We start from the raw sequence: 18333 nt of genomic DNA, 5'->3' as shown, positions 1-18333 counted from the left end.
TGAGCCAGAAGGCCTCACCTATGGTCATGAAGGCTGGGTCATGACTGAAAGAACGAGATCACAGGTACTAGTGACTGAAACGGGCTTCCTCAGGAGGGTGGCTGGCCTCTCCTTTAGAGATAGGGTGAGAAGCTCAGTCATCTGTGAGGAGCTCGGAGTAGAGCTGCTGCTCCTTTGCGCTGAAAAGAGCCATTGGAGGTTGTTTGGGCGTCTGGTATCGATGCCTCCTGGGCGCCTCCCTAGGCACGTCCAGCTGGGAGGAGGCCTCGGGGAAGAACCAGGACTAGGTGGAGGGATTATATCTATATGTAGCTTCAGAGCTGGTTAATGTGGCTCAGGAAAGAGAAGTTTGGGTTCCCCTGCTGGAGCTGCTGTCCTCGCGACCTGACCCTGGATAAGCGAATGACGATGGATAATCTATCAAATATTAAACTGTATCGATATTTTATAATACACTTATAACTAGCTGGATAGTTTACTTTGATAAATGGCTCATTAATGATCAATTTCAGTCATTCATTGTCTGCAATTATTTCCTTGCAGTATGTTGACTTTGTTGAATTTCTTTCCACAGATGACATCAGTCTTTCTGTTTGCTTTGTTGCTCTGTTTGTCCAGCGGACTGTTGACTGCATATGTAAGTACACTCCCAAGAAATAAATCACTAAAATAAAAGACTTTGCCCTGTAATTAAAAATGGAAATTTGGTGAATCAACTGCATAATTGTTCATTGTTAATTCTGCTACTGATAAGCCTCAGTTTTCCATTTTTATTATAATATCTTATAATATTATATAATATTAATCTTATAATAAATTGACATTTTTGTGATCTTGAAGTGTCTTGAAGAAAATAACACCTCCCCCCAGGTCAGAACAGTATCTCTGACTCGTTGGGTTGCTCTGATTGTAGTCTTGCATTGCCAGCTCTATCTCCACAGCGCTGCGGAGGAACAATCCCATAAATGAACAGTTGTTTATATAGATTAGTCTGATTGTTTTTGGCTTGTTTGTTCATACAGGGTCAAGCTTGCTGTCCTCCTGGTTGGAGAAAGTTTGGCTCTCGCTGTTTCGCTTTCTACATCCAGACAAAGACCTGGATCGATGCAGAGGTACAGCAGTTCTTTCTATCATAACACATGTATGCTAAATACCAGTGTACTCTAATACTTTACTGCAGTAAAACTACTAATACCACATCATTAGAAAAAAGATCAAACACTGTCAAGACATGAACACCCGTTAATACCGATGATTCTTACATACTATTTTCAATGCAGGACTTTTACTGTAACAGAGTATTTTTACAGTGTGGTATTAGTACTTTTACTGCAGTAAAGGATCTGAATACTTTTTCCACACCATTGATTAAAATTATTAAAATGTGCCCTGTGACTCTAAAACTGCCCTGAGATCTGTTAATAATGTGATTATGTTTTGTTTTTCTTGACATTTTAAACTGATGATATTGTCTCCATTAGACCTTCTGCCAGACCGCTGGTGGGAATCTGGCTTCCATCCACTCAGATGCAGAACATCAATTTATCAAAGCCTTCATTCAGCAAGTGGCCGGTACACCGAGACCTTCCTGGATCGGAGGCTCTGACGCAGTGAAGGTGAGACTTTTATCATCACACAGGAAGTGATGTCGCTCATCTCTCAGCCTGTTCTTATGAAGCATTCGTACATATAGCTGTGAAAAGTAAATCACTGTAATATGTATGTATTCCACATTTATTACTGTCAGCAGCACATTGACTGCTGCTGTATAAGAACATGAAGATCCTCATAGGGAGGAGGTCGGGGGGGGGATGTTTGGCTCCTAAAACACAGGACTTTCAAGTTAGAGAGCAGAGTTCATGTCATGTAAGAAGTTAAGAAGAAAACAAAATACTTTCACCCTCTGAATGAGTATTTATGTCCCTGGAGTGTTTTAATCCAAACCACGTTTTTTTTTCCAATCTTAACTAGTCGTTTTGGTATCTAAACATAAATGTCGTCGTTGCATGACGCACAGTACCCGGCTCACTGTCACCTTTTCTCAGCTAAATTTAATATCATATCATATCATATGTCATATGACCGGCAGGCGGTCAGCTAATTTCGTAGGATTTGATACAAAATTAGGCGATTGTGCATATGTTTTCATACGATATCTTACAAACCCGTTCATGAGAATGCGTTGGGTCTCATGAGTTGTTGTAGAAAATAAGAAGTCTTCTGGACGCAATGAGTATTACAAGACCAAAAGCTCTTGATTTCACTTTGACTTTTAAACAATCTTTCTCCTCCAGGAGGGTACGTGGTTGTGGACTGATGGATCCAAATTCAACTACAAAACCTGGAATGTGGGGGAGCCTAATAACTGTTGTGGAGGGGAGGACTGTCTTACAATGAACTGGCCCAGCGGTAAAAAAAACAACATCTTGGTGTATGTTGCACTTTTAAATATAAAAGTTAAATGTAATCAGTTACATTGGTTGTAAACTGTCCTTACAGGAAATAACTGGAATGACTGGGCTTGTACCAACCAGGCTTCTTTCGTGTGCTCCAAGAACCTGTGTGTGTAACTCTAACCCACCATCATGATGCCTCTACAGCTCATCTATAATCTCTATCATTGATTCTCTTTCAGTTTGTTCAGCAGACAGAAACAGCTCTCTGCTGACAGATGACTCACTTTCACTTGTTTATTATCTGAAGAGTTAGGGAACAGTTCACATTTGGGTTTAAAATTAGACAGAAACTGGCTCACTGAGCTGGACAAAAACAAATCAGTAATAGGACTTTTAATGTATAATAAATAACACAGAATGAAATACAGAAAACATTTGAATACTCTCACATCTTTTCCATTTTAGTTTACTGAATATTATCTGTTATAAACAGCGCCCACACATCTGATAAAATATTAACACACTAATTAGATTTCTCTCTGAGAGTTATTGTTCAGATCGAGACAACTCTCATGTGTGTACGCTAAATATGAAGTTCCCTCGAGTAGATGTTAGCTTAGCATAAAGAGCTAGCTTAGCTTAACAGAAAGACTTCAAAACAGGGGGAAACAGCTAGCTTAGCTTAGCATAAATACTGGAAACAGGGGGAAACAGCTAGCCTAGCTTAGCATAAAGACTGGAAACAGCTAGCCTGACTCCGTCCAAAGGTAAACCTACCAGACATGAGTGGTGATGATCTTTTTATCCAAAATGTCCAGATAGAAAATAAAAGTGTATATTTTGTCGGACCTTTCTGTGATACAAGAGGAGAATGCAACTGTAATAACACTTCATAATAACTATTAATAATTCATATAGTCCACTGGTTTAATGAACTGGTTACTTCTTATTCTTAAAACTGATGTGTTGTGTTCTTTATTCAGCTGATTTCCTTTACTATATAATCAACTAAGCATTCAAAAATAAAAGACATATCGTCACAAAAACAGTGTCTGGTCCTGTTGTTGTTTTCTAAAAGGGACAATTCATTAATATTGACCCTGGGGGCTTGAACTCACAACCTTTGGGTCTGAAGACAAGAGCTGATCTCAGTGAGGTATTGGCCAGGTGATGAGACAACTGGCTTCATGACATCAAATAGACAATGTGCAGGACTGCTTCAAGATGTTGATGTTGAAATACTGACACTAATTTCACTTTGTTTAGTAAGGTCTGTTATTGATTTTATTAAGTCGACCCGGGTCAATGGAATTGCAAAGTAAAAGAAGGATTGTATATATATATATATATATATATATATATATATATATATATATATATAATAATAATAATACTTTCAAAAATTAATGAAACACTAGTAAGTTGTTAGAATGTGGAGGAATGTAACTACTTAAGTCCAAATGTTGAGGTACTTGTACTTTACTTGAGTCTTTTCTTTTCATACCACTTTCTACTTCTACTCTGCTACATTTCAGAGAGAAATATTGTACTTTTTACTCCACTACATTCATCTGTTACAGCTTTAGTTACTAGTTACTTTACACATTAAGATTTCTACACACAAAACACTTGTAGTTTATAAAATGGGCGGAATTTTATTTACTTTTAATACTTTAACTACATTTTCCTGATGATACTTACATACTTTTACTTGTAGTAACATTTTCACTCCAGGACCCTTACTGTGACAGAGTATTTTCACAGCGTTGTATTAGTACTTTGACTGCAGTAAAGGATCTGAATACTTCTTCCACTGCTGGGCTTTGCCCTATCCATCCCCATTTAGACCAACCCCTGCTCACTTTTAAATGTTTTTCGTTATTTGTTTAAAGTAAAGTGTTAGAAGTTTAGAGCAGTTTTTCATTCTGAGCCTAAAACATTTCTACATGTCTGAAGTCATGTTAGAGGGGTTGTATTCAATGATAAATGATCATTAAAATGTATGGTGTGGAACAACTTAAAGAAACAAAAAAGATGCAAGTTCAATATTCACATTTTATTGTTTTAAAGTTTAAAGGTGTAACTTGTTTAATATTATCTGTTATGTATCATGTGAACTGAATTGGGCTGCATTAATTAGTATGTCAATAGAATAATGTACCATTGTTACCTAGCATACACACCTCATTCCACAGATGTGGGAAAAACCCATAACTGGATGAAGTTTCCTTGTTCCTTTCCATTACCACCACCAATCACTGAACAGAGCCAAGAGACTCTGACAGCTTCGGTGTCACACAGACCACTACAGGAAATCATTCCTTCCACAGGCAAAAAAAAATCTTTGTTTCACTTCATCACTGAGTGTTAGATAACATTCATACACATTACAATATTGCACTATAGTGCACTATAGTGCAACTTGCACAAACATAGGTTGTATTTAAGTAGATTCTACATTTTTATTCGCAACTTGTATATTTTTGTACATTCTTTCCTTTGTATTTTTTATCTTTATTGCTGAATAGTTTTTGTTGTATGTGTAAGGAAGTGTTCTATATTGGCCAGCAGATGGCGCCCTTGTTTTATTTTGAGTGCTCCTTTTGTGTTTGGCTTGCCGTAACATGGAGCCTTTTTGACCCTCCGTGGCCACCGGAGGTCATATTCTCTTTTGTTTTCCGAAAGGTAAGCCGAGTATCGGAGCACTGTAACACTGACACGTTGATTTAAATTATAAATAGGTTGGTTGGTGTAACGATTTTGTATATTACACCTGTTTGAAGTTTTATTGTGTAGATGGTTGAGCAGAATATGTGGACAGTGTGAGTCAATGTTTAAGAAATCCACAGCTAATGCTAGTTGCTAGCTAAGTGTGTGTGTGACAAGCTAGCTTAATCCAACATTTCTGTCATTCATGTTGAACAGGCACATAGGCACACAACTAGGACTTACTGTCAAGAGGGGCAGCTAAGGTTTATTTTGTACTGTATGTGATTTATGAGCCAGATTGTTCTTCTAAACTGGTTGTGTGAGTGATATTCTCTTTTGTTTTCCGAAAGGCTCAATAAATGAGAGGAGTTTTGCTTGTCTCAACCACCATTTGGACTCGTGTTTTCCTGTCCCTGCCACGTGCCCTGGTATATCCAACATCCTAAATAAACACAACACAGAGTCAGACTTTGCGGCCTGACGGATAGGGTTATATATGCTATCCTATTTATTATCTCCTGTATATTCTTTATGTGTGCTGTGTGTCTTATATTTTGTCCCTGTAGCACTGAAATTTCCCCATTAGGGATCAATAAAGTCTATCTATTCTATTCTATTCTATTCTATTCTATTCTGTGACACAGCAGACACTCAAAACCAAGGCCGCCCAATTTGGGGTCCACAGGCCAAGTTTAACCAGTGCTCCCTTTATTTTGGCCCACCATGGCTTTTGACATGCTCATGCTTATTCTCCTTATTTTGAAAGTGCTCTAAAATCCTAACTGTAAAGACTACGAAATGTACATTTTGTGCAGCTAAAAAGTATATATATATTTTTTTAAACATTATTTTTTGGGGCTTTTCCCTTTATTTGATAGTGGATAGACAGGAAAGGGGGAGAGAAAGAGAGGGGATGACACACAGCAAAGGGTCGCAGGTTGGATTTGAACCCGGGCCGCTGCAAAGGACTAAGCCTACATAGGGTGCACGCTCGTACTGGGTGAGCTAGAGGCTGCCCCAGCTAAAAAGTATTTAATCTGACTTTTACAGAAAGCTTGGCCTGGTAATTATGTTATTAATTTTGTATCTACAGTAAAAATACATATTTTTATTCATGTTTTCTTTCATTTAATCAGAATTTTTTTTCCCAGTACCAGATTACATTTACCTTTATAAACTCCGTTACATGTAACTAGTTCCTCCCCAACACTGTTTAAAAGCCAACAGACAGACGGTGATGTGTTAGCTCAGGGTCTCCAGCAGAGGGCAGACATTGATTCAACATTGATGGGGGGGGACACATTATAACTGGGGGGTCTGGGGGTCGTCCCTCATAAAATATTGTCTGTCAAACTCTTCATTTCCTGAATTCTGGTGAATTTTGATGCAACAATTTATGGTGCAAATGTCTTTATTTATGTAAAGGAAATGATTATCATCCTTTATTGTTCAAAACTTTCTTTAATTCAAAACATCACACGTGTTTCAGGATCTGTTATTTTAGGAATCATGTCCATCTCAACAACTAATCTGTTAGAGAATGAGACCTTGTTAAAGCCAGAAGCTCCAAAGTTTAAATCTACATAAATCTACTGTCTTTATTTTTCACTTCATGTTCTTTAACCCCCGATGCTGCAAAGTAGACACAGTTATTGTTTTCCGTACATGTTTTGAGGAGTGGGTTCTTCATATTTTTTGAGGGAGACAAATCTACGTCTTCTAAATATTGGGGGGGACATACCCCTGCATCCCCCCTGAAATCTACGCATATGTTCTCAGTGGATCAACTCTGTCACACTGCTCACAGCTGGAGACCTCTGATGATCAATAAAACTTTATCATCATTATTTATTCATGTTTTCCACACACAGAAACACATTGAAGGTAAATCTTTTCTCAGACTGAACCGATGGTGTGACAGAAACAAACTGACGATGCTCCGAAAACAAGATTATTGTTTTGTGGCGGTCTTTGTATTTTTGTCATTTTGAGTTTGAGGTCATTTTGATTGTTGTTTTGTGTCCCTTTATGATTGTTTCTGTCTCTTTGAGCTGTTTTTGTGTGTCTTAAGAGTAATACGGCTGCACAATATATCGTTTTTATTATATCGTCATTACGATATCTACTTGCGCAATACAGATAATGTTTATTGTCATTGTACTATGAAAATCTGTTCAGAAGCTCTTCATCAGTGTGCATACATTTTTTTATAAATAGAACAAAGTAAGTAAATAGAACACAGACAAAGGCGATTAGAACAAATATGAAAGCAAAATATATACAAGGTATCTTAAATAATAAAGCAGGAGTTTTTGAAAACCTTTAAAACAGCGGTTAATGTAAGTTAGCAGCATAAAACGATTTGTGCAAAACAGTGATTCAAAGTTATTTTAGTCTTTGGAAGTGTGTGTGTGTGTGTGTGTGTGTGTGTGTGTGTGTGTGTGTGTCTGTGTGTGGCTACAGCTTTTGTAAATAAGATGTTTTTCAGCTGATTTGTTTTACATTTTATTGCTCTGTACCCACTCTCTGAGGGGAGGGGTGAGAACAGGCAGTGTCCAGGGTGAGATGGGTCCTTTAATATACAGCTGGCTTTCTTTTTCAGTCGCCAGTGTAGATGTCCTGCAGAGAGTGGGATGTTCAGTACACCCTGACCAGCTGAAATCTATCATCACTTCCTTGGTCTTAGTTTTTAAGGTCTAGGTTGTTATGCTGACACCACTGAGCCAGATGTTGTACCTCCTCTCTGTAGGCTGTTTCATTGTTGTCTGTTATGAGTACAACTACGGTGGTGTCATCCACAAATTTGATGTGGGGTTGGAACCAGGGGCGTAGCCATGATTTCAGAAACGAGGGGGACAGATTGTTCAGGAGGAGGATTTTTGTTGAAAGATCCTCTACCATTTGTCTCTCCAAATCATGGATTCCAACTAGCCTACATTTCATTTATGACTGATGGAAACACCCACATATCCATAAACTGTTCCAAAGTGTTTTACTGCCGCATCTCGCCCAATGGGAGACCGGCTAAAATAAAACTAGTGTAATTTAAGGTTTAATATAACATAGGGGGGTCTGGGAGCATGCCTCCCCAGAGATATGTTTGGCCGTAATAGCCCAAATTTGGTGGCCTCATGCACATTCTAATGCCACTATTCCATCATATACACTGATCTTTATTATTGCATATTTAAATGAGTTTTCCTCTCTATATTTTTGAAGACATTTTTAAAATATATTATTTTTTTATTGCCTACATCTATATGAGTCTATCAATCAACTGACCCATACTGAGTAACATGCACACACGCCTACTTATGGTGCGTTCAAATCAACTCAGACGTGTTGTACGTGTGTGTTTTAAGCTCAAATTGCTCTGTTCATGGATCAGTTTGTATGGGAGTATTGTACTAAAAGCTGAACTAAAGTCAACAGACAGCATTCTTACATATGTGTTCTGATGTTCCAGGTGTGTTAGCGCTGAGTGGAGAGCTGATGTAACTGCATCATCTGTTCATCTGTTGGTCTGATATGGAAACTGATGTTTATCAAGATCAGCAGGGATGGCAGCCTTTATGTGGGGAAGGATCAGTCTTTCAAAACACCTGGCAATGATGGGGGTAAGAGAAAGTGGTCTAACAACATAAACACATTGTGTAAGATACTCATTATAACTCTGATTTTTTAGTTATTCAAAAGAAAATATCAGCAGAAAACTTTAAAATGTAACTGTCATTCTTTTTTTAGTGCTGCCTTTTATATTCAATTCATTGTTAATTTTTTTCAATAAAAGAAAGTTGGAAATTATTTCCTTTGTTTGGTGTTACGAAATGTACGTTTCAGTGACAAACGGGACAAGAACAGGACATGAACCCTGGTCTCCTGGGTGAAAGTCCTGTGTTATTTGACCCATCCCCCCAAAACCCTCAAAGAGCTTCTTTTATCATTGTCTATGTGTGTAGAATCCACCTTACTTCCCCTCAGTTGGCAAACCACTCAAACCAGTCATGTGTTCAGCAGGGATGCATGTGAGTTTTATCTGTTTAAACATGCCAACAAGGATATAATATTCCTGTTGGTGTGTTTAAACATGTCAAACAAAACTCACACTGAGGACAAGTTGGTTTTGTAAAAGCACAGACTGTGACTGTCGTATCAAAGTTTTCTTGTCTTTGGTTCCTTGTTCCCCTGTATGTGTTTACATACTGACTCTGGTTATGGTGAATACTCTTAAGGAAAAACTCAGGAGCAGCACAACTCATTTCACATATGTCAAGGTTTTTGGGAGACTTTGATGATTTACACAGGAGCATTTAAACATGAAAGGAAAGGAGCATAAACACCCAATTGAGGAGGATTTAGGATCACACAGTACAGTGTTGGTGCCATCCCAACTCTCTGAAGCTCCTGTCTTCCTGAAGATGTATTTAAACATCCAACTGGATGGCGTTAAGTTTAGTTAAACCTTCAAAGTAAACAAAGATATTGACTGTGCCCAAATATCTCATTACATGCAAATTGAGTTTACTTTTCTCTATGGCCTTGGCAGGGTGACCAGCTCTGTCTTATCATTCAGCTGCTACATCTCTCATCATCTATGGAGGGACAAAGTTGAAGTATTCCTCTGCCTGAGAATTGTGACGGCCCAGAACCTGTTGCCTTGTGCCTGTGTACTGTTGTCTTTCTTGTGCACGTCTGTGGCTGAGGTCTTAACAAGGTAACTGGGAGCACCTGGCCAGTCCTCCCAATCTATTTAACCCCTGGTTATAAAAAAACATCGAAAAACGACAAAAACGTTGGGACTGCTGCTGACTAACCCTAACCTGAGCAGAGGGAGCGGCATTAAAACAAAGTAGTGAATTACAGAAATAAAACCTTTCTTCTGTTTTGTCTCTACTATAAATGCAGCTGTAGCACTTTAATAGTATTTCACTATCACTTACTTATCTTATACAGTGTGTTGCAACTCTGATTTAACACAAGTTAAACCGCAGCCAATGAAGACAGACTCACACTTCGTCATTGACATGCTGGTGAAAACTGTGAATAAAGACATCACAAAAAATACTCAGTCTATTCCCCTAACTAAACATAGTTTTTAACATAATCGTCACTGATATATAATCTCTAACATGTTCACTGTCAAATAAATAAATTTAGGGTATTGCCTCTATGATACTTTCAGTGGATGCACACAGATTGAGGTAAGAACATGCACTGCCTGTCTGCTGTAAACAGGACCTGGCGGAACCGGAAGTACTACAACAGGAAGTGACATCATGGTAAGACAATATAAAAACGATACAATATGAAATCTATTATTAACTCTACTTTTCAACTGCAAATAATTATTAACACATTACTTATAGAAAATACCATAAAGGCAACACACTCCCTGCCTGACCAATGTGAGGTCACTATGAATTTGCAGGAGTCCAGAACATTAGTCTCTAAATCAGTCTTTGTGTAGAAGTAGAGCAATTTCTGCATTTGGTCTGAGAAATATTTTTACATTGTCTTGGTCAGTCAGTCTTCACCTCGAGCTTTCTTAATGACCATCCTTTCCAGGGAGCGTAGCGGTGATCCTGGCCATAGGCCGGCAGTTGCATGCGGTCTGTCTTTGTTGCAAGGGAAGGAAAGCATTCACAGCTCCAATGAGTCCAGAACTGGTTGGCAGGAGCCTGAATTTGTCTCCATTGACTTGTGTACAGGTCCTTGTCCAAGAATTCTCCAGGAGGTGGTGGAACTCATGTCTTCTGTGTAAAGCCCAGTTCAGACCAAAGATACGAGACGAGTTGAAACTTGCAACTAGCCAGTTCACACCAATGAGATGAGATGAGATGAGATGAGATGGTGTATCATCTCAATAGCAACAACTCTTTGTACTTCTGTTCTAACTTCTGACTTCCAGGCTTTTTGTAGCTAGATATCTCATTTGCTGCGTCTAAGTATGAACGTGGATAATGTTAGTGAAAGTGAGATGCTTGCTACAGTTACATTTCTAGTGATGAAAAGGCAAAAACCCGTTTTATTTCTCTGACTGACATGTTTGTCCTAGTCACTCCCTCAAATCAGTCACTCTCTAGCTCGCTCTACCATACGTGCTTTCGGGCGCATGTTGAGCCTCCGTCTATATGCCATTTCGACCAGTTAACAGTTTGTAACAGAAATAAAATTGATTATGGATAATTTTATTTATTTAGTTTTTAGCTGACTTTACAAGATGAATTTGTTATTAGCTGTGGAAACAGGTGAGTCGAGCTGAGAGGGCCGGTTCAGACCACTGCAACTTTTCTCTGCAACCTTCTAAAACAATTTTGTCTCGTTGCGGATTGTCTGGGTCCGCTGACAAAGGTAGGAGTGGTCATGCATTTATGATAGCTGTGACCTCTGCCATTAATGTGCAAAGCACTTCGTGGGAAAGGTGAGTGTTTTGCTGAAGAAATATTGAATCAAGGATTCTTAAGGCAATGCCAATCATTCGCTCTCAAGAGCCTCCCATACAAGAGACATGTGGTGGGTTGAAATCCCAGCAGCAACCCTGCTCACTGACATACCTCTGCACAGTTTTGTCCATCCCAAGCTCCTTGCACGCTCCAACAAAGTTAGTACCACAATAAGATCTGAGCTGTTTCACAGGGCCTCTGAGTGCGAAGAAGTGCCTGAGAGCATTTATGCAGCTTGACGTATCCATAGACTCACTGATCTCGATGTGTACAGCTCTCAAACTCATGCAGCGTAACATGATGACCCCCCCCTCTTGCTCTCTGCCTGTCCTCCTCTGGTGCATCTGGTTGTGACAGACTGAGCTCCAAATACATTGAGCCCCACATACGTAAAAGGAGGGCAGGTTAGGATGCGTTCAGGTGGCAGGTCCACCGTGCGTTGTGTACTGGATTGATTAGCGCCTTGCCTCCAAGGATCCATAATCCTGCTGCCTTAATCGCTCCTTCCGTCAAGTGACAGCATTGGTTTATCACATGCTCATGATGATGTCGGGTGAGCAGTTCAGAGATGTGACTGACTTTTTGGGCTGCTGTTCTGCAGTTGCAAGGTCGGAGTGCTTTAGTCGGCCTCCAACACAAATGAGATCGTCTTCCAAGGTTGGGCTGAGTTTCTGCAAGTGGCTGTTTCTGGATACAGCTTTGTTTGCCTGGAGGGGTGACGGTTCTTTGGCAAAAGCTGTGCTTTGTGTGGCTTTAAGGATAACATATCTTGCTTGGGCCATTTCAGTTTGTGTGTTTGTGGGATCTTGCCATGTGAACCAGGAATGTACTCTTCTCACTAAAGAGGTAAAGGTGGAGAACTATTGGAAGTGGTCAGAGGTAACTATTGTTCTCCCAGGTAAGTATCTCTCCAAACTACACCTCTGGCTCCTCATGCCACTGTACCTTCTCTGCTGTAGCGTTCCTTTTTACTACTGTTTAACTTATTTTACTATTTATTTAATTTTATTTTATCGTTATTAATACATACTGTGTGTATATGTTTATACTTATATTGTTTATATTCTTTTTATCCTTCTTATATTTGAATGTGTGACATGCTCCAACAACACCATGACAAATTCCTCGTATGTGCAACGTACTTGGCAATAAAACCCTTTCTGATTCTGATTCTGATTCTGATTCTGAAGTAGCACAGGTTTGTACTTGTGGTCGGATATTCATGTTTGTCACCAGGTATGTTTTCACTGTATATCGTATTGCTTTATATTGTTAAAGCCAATTTTTAATGCCTCTTTTGTAATCCCATTTGGGAGAGAAGCTTGAGCAGGCTGTTCTGATTAATAACAATGTCGTGTTTATTCGTGTTTGTCACCAGAGAGAATTAACAGATATCATCATAAAGAGATCCTGGTGTCACGGTGTGGTTAATAAAATAAACACTTAAGTCCACATGTTAAACACACATTGTTCATCACATCCAGACACCGTCATACACCACTGACCCTGACATTTACACCCTGTTAAATATTGGTTAAGTATCAAGTCTCTACCTGCATCATTGCATGAACTGTCAATCATGACTAAGACCACTCCCCTTCCCAAAGGTATATTAGTGGCTCTCATTTCACTCCAAACCCAAACCACACCAGTCAGAACAAAGATTATTGATGTGAGTATAATGGACCTTTTCACATTGTATTGTCATCATATAATTGAAAGATTTGTCTGAAAGTTTGATATATATTTTGTTTATGCTAGATTGCAGAGTTTATTCCTGTTGAGTAAAGATAAAATTAAGTACAGATTGTGGATGCATTAATGATGTAAATTAGGTTAAGTTTAACCTATTTTTTTTTATTATTGAGTATTTAATAGTATTCAGATCTGACATTTTCTTTCAGTGACAGTCATCAGCTTGTTCTTCTCCTCTGTGTCAGCCAATCACCACCTCAGCAAAGGTGTTTATATTTCAATTTATTATCACAATTTCATTTATTTTTACTTTTAATAATAACTAATCCTATCTTTATTGTGAGGACATTTTGGGGGGAGGGAATGAGTCCCAGGAGTTCAAGTTCCTTGGGGTTTTGTTTGTGAGTGACGGGACAACAGAGAATCGACGCAGGGGCTATTACATTCACTTTACTGCACCGTTGTTATAACAAAAGAGAGCTGAGCCAGAAGGCCTCACCTATGGTCATGAAGGCTGGGTCATGACTGAAAGAACGAGATCACAGGTACTAGTGACTGAAACGGGCTTCCTCAGGAGGGTGGCTGGCCTCTCCTTTAGAGATAGGGTGAGAAGCTCAGTCATCTGTGAGGAACTCGGAGTAGAGCTGCTGCTCCTTTGCGCTGAAAAGAGCCATTGGAGGTTGTTTGGGCGTCTGGTATCGATGCCTCCTGGGCGCCTCCCTAGGCACGTCCAGCTGGGAGGAGGCCTCGGGGAAGAACCAGGACTAGGTGGAGGGATTATATCTATATGTAGCTTCAGAGCTGGTTAATGTGGCTCAGGAAAGAGAAGTTTGGGTTCCCCTGCTGGAGCTGCTGTCCTCGCGACCTGACCCTGGATAAGCGAATGACGATGGATAATCTATCAAATATTAAACTGTATCGATATTTTATAATACACTTATAACTAGCTGGATAGTTTACTTTGATAAATGGCTCATTAATGATCAATTTCAGTCATTCATTGTCTGCAATTATTTCCTTGCAGTATGTTGACTTTGTTGAATTTCTTTCCACAGATGACATCAGTCTTTCTGTTTGCTTTGTTGCTCTGTTTGTCCAGCGGACTGTTGACTGCATATGTAAGTACACTCCCAAGAAATAAATCACTAAAATAAAAGACTTTGCCCTGTAATTAAAAATGGAAATTTGGTGAATCAACTGCATAATTGTTCATTGTTAATTCTGCTACTGATAAGCCTCAGTTTTCCATTTTTATTATAATATCTTATAATATTATATAATATTAATCTTATAATAAATTGACATTTTTGTGATCTTGAAGTGTCTTGAAGAAAATAAAACCTCCCCCCAGGTCAGAACAGTATCTCTGACTCGTTGGGTTGCTCTGATTGTAGTCTTGCATTGCCAGCTCTATCTCCACAGCGCTGCAGAGGAACAATCCCATAAATGAACAGTTGTTTATATAGACTAGTCTGATTGTTTTTGGCTTGTTTGTTCATACAGGGTCAAGCTTCCTGTCCTCCTGGTTGGAGAAAGTTTGGCTCTCGCTGTTTCGCTTTCTACATCCAGACAAAGACCTGGATCGATGCAGAGGTACAGCAGTTCTTTCTATCATAACACATGTATGCTTAATACCAGTGTACTATAATACTTTACTGCAGTAAAACTACTAATACCACATCATTAGAAAAAGATCAAACACTGTCAAGACATGAACACCCGTTAATACCGATGATTCTTACATACTATTTTCAATGCAGGACTTTTACTGTAACAGAGTATTTTTACAGTGTGGTATTAGTACTTTTACTGCAGTAAAGGATCTGAATACTTTTTCCACACCATTGATTAAAATTATTAAAATGTGCCCTGTGACTCTAAAACTGCCCTGAGATCTGTTAATAATGTGATTATGTTTTGTTTTTCTTGACATTTTAAACTGATGATATTGTCTCCATTAGACCTTCTGCCAGACCGCTGGTGGGAATCTGGCTTCCATCCACTCAGATGCAGAACATCAATTTATCAAAGCCTTCATTCAGCAAGTGGCCGGTACACCGAGACCTTCCTGGATCGGAGGCTCTGACGCAGTGAAGGTGAGACTTTTATCATCACACAGGAAGTGATGTCGCTCGTCTCTCAGCCTGTTCTTATGAAGCATTCGTACATATAGCTGTGAAAAGTAAATCACTGTAATATGTATGTATTCCACATTTATTACTGTCAGCAGCACATTGACTGCTGCTGTATAAGAACATGAAGATCCTCATAGGGAGGAGGTCGGGGGGGGGATGTTTGGCTCCTAAAACACAGGACTTTCAAGTTAGAGAGCAGAGTTCATGTCATGTAAGAAGTTAAGAAGAAAACAAAATACTTTCACCCTCTGAATGAGTATTTATGTCCCTGGAGTGTTTTAATCCAAACCACGTTTTTTTTTCCAATCTTAACTAGTCGTTTTGGTATCTAAACATAAATGTCGTCGTTGCATGACGCACAGTACCCGGCTCACTGTCACCTTTTCTCAGCTAAATTTAATATCATATCATATCATATGTCATATGACCGGCAGGCGGTCAGCTAATTTCGTAGGATTTGATACAAAATTAGGCGATTGTGCATATGTTTTCATACGATATCTTACAAACCCGTTCATGAGAATGCGTTGGGTCTCATGAGTTGTTGTAGAAAATAACAAGTCTTCTGGACGCAATGAGTATTACAAGACCAAAAGCTCTTGATTTCACTTTGACTTTTAAACAATCTTTCTCCTCCAGGAGGGTACGTGGTTGTGGACTGATGGATCCAAATTCAACTACAAAACCTGGAATGTGGGGGAGCCTAATAACTGTTGTGGAGGGGAGGACTGTCTTACAATGAACTGGCCCAGCGGTAAAAAAAACAACATCTTGGTGTATGTTGCACTTTTAAATATAAAAGTTAAATGTAATCAGTTACATTGGTTGTAAACTGTCCTTACAGGAAATAACTGGAATGACTGGGCTTGTACCAACCAGGCTTCTTTCGTGTGCTCCAAGAACCTGTGTGTGTAACTCTAACCCACCATCATGATGCCTCTACAGCTCATCTATAATCTCTATCATTGATTCTCTTTCAGTTTGTTCAGCAGACAGAAACAGCTCTCTGCTGACAGATGACTCACTTTCACTTGTTTATTATCTGAAGAGTTAGGGAACAGTTCACATTTGGGTTTAAAATTAGACAGAAACTGGCTCACTGAGCTGGACAAAAACAAATCAGTAATAGGACTTTTAATGTATAATAAATAACACAGAATGAAATACAGAAAACATTTGAATACTCTCACATCTTTTCCATTTTAGTTTACTGAATATTATCTGTTATAAACAGCGCCCACTCATCTGATAAAATATTAACACACTAATTAGATTTCTCTCTGAGAGTTATTGTTCAGATCGAGACAACTCTCATGTGTGTACGCTAAATATGAAGTTCCCTCGAGTAGATGTTAGCTTAGCATAAAGAGCTAGCTTAGCTTAACAGAAAGACTTCAAAACAGGGGGAAACAGCTAGCTTAGCTTAGCATAAATACTGGAAACAGGGGGAAACAGCTAGCCTAGCTTAGCATAAAGACTGGAAACAGCTAGCCTGACTCCGTCCAAAGGTAAACCTACCAGACATGAGTGGTGATGATCTTTTTATCCAAAATGTCCAGATAGAAAATAAAAGTGTATATTTTGTCGGACCTTTCTGTGATACAAGAGGAGAATGCAACTGTAATAACACTTCATAATAACTATTAATAATTCATATAGTCCACTGGTTTAATGAACTGGTTACTTCTTATTCTTAAAACTGATGTGTTGTGTTCTTTATTCAGCTGATTTCCTTTACTATATAATCAACTAAGCATTCAAAAATAAAAGACATATTGTCACAAAAACTGTGTCTGGTCCTGTTGTTGTTTTCTAAAAGGGAAAAATCATTAATATTGACCCTGGGGGCTTGAACTCACAACCTTTGGGTCTAAAGACAAGAGCTGATCTCAGTGAGGTATTGGCCAGGTGATGAGACAACTGGCTTCATGACATCAAATAGACAATGTGCAGGACTGCTTCAAGATGTTGATGATGAAATACTGACACTAATTTCACTTTGTTTAGTAAGGTCTGTTATTGATTTTATTAAGTCGACCCGGGTCAATGGAATTGCAAAGTAAAAGAAGGATTGTATATATATATATATATATATATATATATATATATATATAATAATAATAATACTTTCAAAAATTAATGAAACACTAGTAAGTTGTTAGAATGTGGAGGAATGTAACTACTTAAGTCCAAATGTTGAGGTACTTGTACTTTACTTGAGTCTTTTCTTTTCATACCACTTTCTACTTCTACTCTGCTACATTTCAGAGAGAAATATTGTACTTTTTACTCCACTACATTCATCTGTTACAGCTTTAGTTACTAGTTACTTTACACATTAAGATTTCTACACACAAAACACTTGTAGTTTATAAAATGGGCGGAATTTTATTTACTTTTAATACTTTAACTACATTTTCCTGATGATACTTACATACTTTTACTTGTAGTAACATTTTCACTCCAGGACCCTTACTGTGACAGAGTATTTTCACAGCGTTGTATTAGTACTTTGACTGCAGTAAAGGATCTGAATACTTCTTCCACTGCTGGGCTTTGCCCTATCCATCCCCATTTAGACCAACCCCTGCTCACTTTTAAATGTTTTTCGTTATTTGTTTAAAGTAAAGTGTTAGAAGTTTAGAGCAGTTTTTCATTCTGAGCCTAAAACATTTCTACATGTCTGAAGTCATGTTAGAGGGGTTGTATTCAATGATAAATGATCATTAAAATGTATGGTGTGGAACAACTTAAAGAAACAAAAAAGATGCAAGTTCAATATTCACATTTTATTGTTTTAAAGTTTAAAGGTGTAACTTGTTTAATATTATCTGTTATGTATCATGTGAACTGAATTGGGCTGCATTAATTAGTATGTCAATAGAATAATGTACCATTGTTACCTAGCATACACACCTCATTCCACAGATGTGGGAAAAACCCATAACTGGATGA

At 38.5% G+C, this 18333-nt stretch overlaps 2 protein-coding genes and 1 long non-coding RNA gene across 3 annotated transcripts in view; 2 read left to right on the top strand and 1 right to left on the bottom strand.

Moving 5' to 3' along the window:
• Positions 1–18333, top strand: part of LOC116064193 — a 48257-nt gene that overhangs the window by 13132 nt on the left and 16792 nt on the right. The window contains exons 4-9 of the mRNA XM_036004439.1: positions 13489–13509; positions 14299–14361; positions 14747–14836; positions 15205–15339; positions 16018–16125; positions 16202–16309. Of these exons, the coding sequence (XP_035860332.1) occupies positions 13489–13509; positions 14299–14361; positions 14747–14836; positions 15205–15339; positions 16018–16125; positions 16202–16309 (525 nt within the window). The remainder of the gene's footprint in view (positions 1–13488; positions 13510–14298; positions 14362–14746; positions 14837–15204; positions 15340–16017; positions 16126–16201; positions 16310–18333) is intronic.
• Positions 545–2764, top strand: LOC118492927 (galactose-specific lectin nattectin-like). The gene is made up of 5 exons (XM_036004005.1): positions 545–637; positions 1023–1112; positions 1482–1616; positions 2295–2411; positions 2499–2764. The coding sequence occupies exons 1-5, from the start codon at positions 545–547 to the stop codon at positions 2568–2570; spliced, it is 507 nt and encodes a 168-aa protein (XP_035859898.1). The 3' UTR covers positions 2571–2764.
• LOC116064205 lies at positions 2862–3330 on the bottom strand. Its single transcript, XR_004108486.2, has 2 exons — positions 3092–3330; positions 2862–3025 (listed from the first exon to the last, which is right to left on the bottom strand). It is a non-coding gene; the product is annotated as an uncharacterized LOC116064205 (long non-coding RNA).

This window comes from Sander lucioperca, chromosome 8 (assembly GCF_008315115.2).
Source record: "Sander lucioperca isolate FBNREF2018 chromosome 8, SLUC_FBN_1.2, whole genome shotgun sequence".
NCBI classification, from domain to species: domain Eukaryota; kingdom Metazoa; phylum Chordata; class Actinopteri; order Perciformes; family Percidae; genus Sander; species Sander lucioperca.
The sequence above is the reverse complement of the archived record's forward strand: the minus strand, read 5'-3'. Positions and strand labels throughout refer to the sequence as shown.

Excerpts from the sequence above, each read along its gene's own strand:
- LOC118492927 (XM_036004005.1), top strand. The coding sequence starts at position 545 with ATGTTGACTTTGTTGAATTTCTTTCCACAGATGACATCAGTCTTTCTG. Across the intron at positions 1,617-2,294 it reads GAGGCTCTGACGCAGTGAAG|GAGGGTACGTGGTTGTGGAC; the intron begins GTGAGACTTTTA and ends TTTCTCCTCCAG. Across the intron at positions 2,412-2,498 it reads CAATGAACTGGCCCAGCGGT|GGAAATAACTGGAATGACTG; the intron begins AAAAAAAACAAC and ends ACTGTCCTTACA.